This window comes from Hypanus sabinus, chromosome 21 (genome assembly GCF_030144855.1).
Source record: "Hypanus sabinus isolate sHypSab1 chromosome 21, sHypSab1.hap1, whole genome shotgun sequence".
Taxonomy (NCBI): Eukaryota; Metazoa; Chordata; class Chondrichthyes; order Myliobatiformes; family Dasyatidae; genus Hypanus; species Hypanus sabinus.
This window is the reverse complement of record NC_082726.1, coordinates 65,627,769-65,633,834: the sequence shown is the minus strand read 5'-3', so window position 1 is coordinate 65,633,834 and position 6,066 is coordinate 65,627,769. Positions and strand designations below refer to the sequence as shown.

The window sequence follows — 6,066 nt, the reverse complement described above, 5'->3', positions numbered from 1 at the left end:
ATGGAGCTGGTACCCATGGGAAGTAAGCATGGGAGCAGTGAGGACATGCAAGTTCAAATACAGAGAACATTGCTATTATCAACTATTGTTTGCTTTAAATCTCTTTTGTTTTAAGGTGTAGCATCTTATGGCAGGGCAGATTTTACCAAGAAAAAATCATTTCAATTCTTTGCATGATGATATTTTGCTGAGAATCTTTCTAACTCCCTACCCCAGTTTTGCAGAGAGAGAATTGAGATGCTGCAGCAACAGCAAGAATTTTAAGTCAATGTTTGGGCCATGTCTTTAAGGCCATAAGACATAGGAGCAGAATTAGGCCATTCGGCCCATCATGTCTGCACTGCCAATCTAGCATGGCAGATTTATTATCTGCCTCAACCCCATTCTTCTGCCTTCTCCTCGTAATCTTTGATACCCTGACAAATCATGAACCTGTTGATTTCTGCTTAAAATATATTCAAAGACCTCCAAAGCCTCATGTGGCAATGAATTCCACAGATTCCCCACCCTCTGGCCAAACAAGTCCCTTCTCATCTCAGTTCTATTCTATTCTGAGACTGTGCCCTCTGGTCTTAGACTGTCCCACTACAGGAAACATCCTCTCCATGTTCACTCTGTCTAGGCCTTTCAATATTCAAAAAGTTTCAATTAGATCCCCCCTCATTCTTCTACCCTTCTGTGAGTACAGGCCCAGAGCTATCAGATGTTAGCTTCTGATACCTTAATCCTTTCAAGTGAGTGATGATCAGTGTGTTTGCTCACCATCTCTAGAGAGTAGATGATATTTATTGATGAGTTTAAAACATCACATATTCTGCTCATGCTGATGCAGGTGACTCATCTTGTGTGTGCGTTCATAAACTGGGCAGTGGCTACCTGTTTAGTTTTCTAATTCCTTATTCATTCAAGGGGTGTGGGCTTCACAGGCTGAGTCAGTATTCGAATGCCTGCCCCTAGTTGCCCTTGTGAAGGCAGTGGTGAGCTGACCTTGAGATGTGCTTATAGGGAGTTTCAAGGGCACCACTGTGCTGCTACAGGTAGTGCTGTTGCCGTACAGCGGCTGCGACATAGATGAAGGATCTACTGTAACAACACATACAAAATGCTGCAGGAACTCGTGTTGTGTCCCTGAAGTGTCTACTCTCCATTTCCCTTCACAGATCAACACACAAAATGCTGCAGAAACTCAGCAGGTCAGGCAGCATCTATGGGAAAAAATAAACAGTCCATGTTTCAGACTGAAGCCCTTCATCAGGCTGGAACTGAAAGGGAAAGGAGTCAGGCTAAGAAGGTGGGGGGAGGGGAGGAAGAAGTCAGGGTGAAAGTGGCAGGGGGGAGGGATGAAGTAAAGAGCTGGGAAGAGATAAAGAGCTGGAAGAGGGGGAAGCTGATAAGAAAGGACAAAAGACCATGGAAAAAAGGGAAGTGGGAAGAGCACCAGAAGGAGGTGATGGGCAGGTGGGAAAGAAAGTGTGAGAGGGAAACAGGAATAAGGAATGCTGAAGGAGAGGAGGGGGCAATTACTAAAAGTTTGAGAAATTGATGTTCATGCCATCAGATTGGAGGCTACCCAGATGGAATATAAGGTGTTACTCCTCCAACCTGAGTGTGGCCTCATTGTGGCAGTAGAGGAGGCCATGGACTGACATGTCGGAATGGGAAGTGCAATTGAAATGGGTGGTCATCAGGAGATCCCGCTTTTTGTGGCAGACAGAGCAAAGGTGCTTGATGAAGCGATCTCCCCATCTGTGTGGGGTTTCACTGATATGCAGGAAGCCACACCGGGAGCACCAAATACGGTATATGACCCCAATAGGTGTCACCTCACCTGAAAGAACTGTTTGGGGCCCTGGATTGTAGTAAGGGAGGAAGTGTAGCGGCTGGTGCAACACTTGTTCCACTTGCAAGATAAGTACCGGGAAGGACGAATGGCATAGGGACTGACCCCTGTTGAAAACAGAAAGTGACGGGGGTGGGGAGGGAAAGATGTGCTTGGTGTTGGGATCCTGTTGGAGGTGGCAGAAGTTACAGAGATTTACGTGCTGGACGCGGAGGCTGGTGGGGTGGCAGGTGAGGACAAGAGGAACCCTATTGTTGGTGAGGTGGCAGGAGGACGGAGTGAGGACAGATGTGCACAAAATAGAAGAGATGTGAGTGAGAGCATCATAGAAGGTGGAGGAAAGGAAACCCCTTTCTTTGAAGAAGGTGGACATCTTAGTTCTGGAATAAAAAGCCTCATCCTGAGAGCAGATGTGATAGAGATAGAGGAATTGAGAGAAGGGGATGGCATTTGTATAAGTGACAAGGTGGGAAGAGGTATAGTCCAGGTAACCGTGAGAGTCAGCGGGTTTATAAAAGATATCAGTAAATAGACTATCTCCAGAGATGGAGACAGAAAGATGGAGAAAGGGGAGAAAGTGTCAGAAATGGACTAGGTAAATTTGAGGGCGGAGTATCTGCCTGAACCACTGTTAGTGTAGTGGTTAGTGTGACACTATTACATCCTGGGGCATTGGAGTTCAGAGTTCAATCCCAGTGTCCTCTGTAAGGAGTTTATTTGTTCTCCCTGTGGAATGCTTGGGTTTCTCCACGTGCTATGGTTTCCTCCCACATTCCAAAGACCTGACCGGTTAGTAGATTAATTGGTAAATTGCCCTGCGATTACACAAGATCACAAGACAAAGGAGTAGAAGTAGGCCATTTGGCCCAACGAGTCTGCTCCGCCACTCCACCAGGAGCTAAACTATTCTCCCATCTAGCTCCAATTTCCCGCTTTTTCCCCATATCCTTTGATACCCTGACAAATTAGATACCTATCAATCTCCTCCTTAAACACCCTCAATAATCGGGCCTCCACAGCTGTATGTGGCAACAAGTTCTGTAAATCCACGACCCTCTGGCTAAAAAAAATTCTCCTCATCTCTGTTTTAAATGGGTACCCTCTATTTCTAAGACTGTGGCCTCTTGTCCTGGGCTCACCCACTAAGGGAAACAGCCTTTCCACATTTACTCTGTCCAACCCTTTCAATGTCCAAAATGTTTCTATGAGATCCCCTCTCATTCTTCTATACTCTAATGAATACAGTCCAAGAGCCGACAAACGCTCCTCATGTTAGCCCCTGCATTCCAGGAATCATCCTCGTAAATCTTCTCTGAACTCTCTCCAACATCAGTACATCCCTTCTAAGATAGGGGGCCCAAAACTGCACACAGTATTCCAAATGAGGTCTCACCAGTGCCCCATAGAGCCTTATCAATACGTCCTTACTCTTACATGCTATTCCTCTTGAAATGAATGCCAATATAGCATTCGCCTTCCTTACTGCCAATCCAACCTGGTGGATAACCTTTAGGGTATCCTGTACAAGGACCCCAAGTCCCTTTGCGCTTCCAATTTTTTAATTTTCTCCCCATCTAAATAATAATCAGCCTGATTATTTCTTCTTCCAAAATGTACAACCTTACATTTCTCAACATTGTATCTCATCTACCATTTCTTTGCCCACTCTCCTAAACTGACCAAGTCCCTCTGCAACCTTTCTGTTTCTTCAACACTTCCTGCTCCTCCATCTACCTTGGTGTCATCCGCAAACTTAGCCACAAAACCATTTAATCCATAATCTAAGTCATTAGGTTGGGGTTAAATCAGGGGTTGTTAGGGGTTTGCTGCGTAGGGCAGCTCAAAGGGGCTGAAGGGCCTATTCCACACTATATCTCTAAATAACTCAGTAGAATTTCCCTAGGCTGCTCTAGGATTTTAACTCACCTTTCAGTAACAACATTAAGCTATTATTCATGCATATGTTATCTTGTGTACTTACATTTACTGTAATTTTATGCATCATTATTGTGTTTTTTATCCTTATTGTGTTGTTTGTGCTGCATCAGATCCAGAGTATTTTGTTTTCCTTTGCACTTGTGTACTTGAAATGACATGAAACTATCTTGACATTCTTGACACATCTTCAGATTTCTGAAGTCACTGTGTTAGTACACCTTCAATGCTAATCAAATTTTTTCCTGAGTAACTGAATTTCATGTGAAAGCATTCTTTATCCAGAGAAATGCATTTGGACAAGTACGTGAATAGGAAACATTTTGACCAGGATTTCCCAACATTTTTATGCCGTGGATCAATATCATTAAGCAAGGGTTCTGTGGACTCAGGTTGGGAACCAGAGGTTTAGAGGGATATGAGTCAAAGGCAGGCAGATAGGACTAGCTTAAATGGCCAACTTGCTCGGCATGGACAAGATGTGCTGAAGTGCCCGTTTCCACGTAGTATTTCTTTATGACCCTGTAACTGGAAGTGACCATTTTGCTCAGCATGGAAGTGAAAGCAGAGTAGGTGTTAGGACTGCCAGTGGTGAGGGTGTCCTCTGACAGAAATATCCAGGTTGCACTCAGATGTTGAGATCTCTGGGGACCTCAGGATCATAACAGAGGTTCAGCCATGTCAGCACAAATCTACCTGACAATGGGCAGATGTCCACATCCATTCGCCCATGTCTCAGTATTTGTGGTTATTACCATGGAGAGCATTCTAACTGGGCACATCACCCTCTGGTATGGAGGGGCTGCTACACAGGATCAGGAAAATCTGCAGGAAGTTGTAAACTCTGCCAGCTTCATCATGGGCACTGGCCTCCCCAACATTGAGGTAATCTTCTAAAGGCGACACCTCAAAAGAATAACATCCATCATTAAGAATCCCCATCACCCAGGACATGCCCTCTTCTCACTGCAACGATCAGAGTGGAGGTACTCACATTCAATGTTTCAACAACAGCCTCTGTTGACCGAGACAGAATGGACAATGAACCCATCAACACTACCTCAGTAACTTTTTTCTCTTTTCCCATTACTTAGTTAATTTTCTAAAATATGTTTCTTATTTAATTCGTGGTTTTGTTATTATGATGTACTGCAATGTACAACTGCCACAAAACAACGTCGCAATGTGTATCAGTGATTCTGACCTTTCCCCTCATTGACCCTCATTATATCCCCAAACACTTCAGCTAACTTAATCAAACACTTTACCTTCCCACAACAATCCTCTGCTGACTGTCCTCGGTTATGCCATTGATCGATGATCTGGATCTCCACCTTTGCCAATAAAGGCAGGTGTCCATTTGTCGTCTTAAGTACCTTGCCGACCTGCTTCCTTCAGAAAGCTGAAGGTCTAACCTCCAAAATCCCTCTGTTTCTCTGTTCCACCTTTCAAAATGCATTACTTCTTCATTGCCAAACTTATAGCATCATGTAGCATAGAAACACAAAAACTTCCCCATGTTTGTAAGAAAACCATAAGACATAGGAGCAGAATTAGGCAATTTGGCCCATCAAGGCTATTCCACAATTCCTGCCTGGCTGATTTATTATCCCTTTCAATCCCATTCTCCTGTCTTCTCCCCTAACCTTTCATGCCCTCACTAATCATGAACCTATCAACCTCCACTTTATACCCAATGACGGCCTCCCCAGCCATCCATGGCAATGAATTCCACTGATTTATCACTCTGGCTAAACAAACTTCCCTTCATCTCTTTTCTAAATGGACTTCCCTAGTCTGCGGCTGTGCCCTCTGGTCCTAGACTCCCCCACTACCATGGGAATAAAGTGTTGACTCTCCACCTTACCTATGCCTTTCTAATCTTGTATACTTTAATCAGGTCACCCCTTAGCCTCCCTCGCTCCAGGGAAAACAAGCCTAGCCTACCCAATCTCTCCCTGTGACTATATTTTCAGGAAATAATGGGCCACAGGCACAGAAGAGGAGTTAATGCCTGGGGTAGATCAACCATCATCATGTTGAATCCTAGGGCAAGATATGTATCAATTTTAACGTATGTTCTTCTGTATTTTATTGAATTTAATTTACAGTACCCTGACAATGTGGTAATCCAATGTCAATGTAAATTCTATCTTAAAAGCATCCTATGGCTGTAACCCCGATATTAGAGCAATTTGGTGCTTCTTGAAAATGGTCTATTTCTCATTTCCACATTGCCACTGTCTGTGCATGTGTTAAGAAAAAGGAGGGAAAATAATTTATTTTGTGTA

At 44.0% G+C, this 6,066-nt stretch overlaps 1 protein-coding gene across 1 annotated transcript in view; it reads left to right on the top strand.

Annotated features, from left to right (window-relative positions):
- Positions 1 to 6,066, top strand: part of si:ch211-51a6.2 (neurotrypsin) — a 54,030-nt gene continuing 47,964 nt past the window's right edge. Inside the window, exon 1 of the mRNA XM_059946113.1 lies at positions 1 to 22. Coding sequence (XP_059802096.1) covers positions 1 to 22 — 22 coding nt within the window. The remainder of the gene's footprint in view (positions 23 to 6,066) is intronic.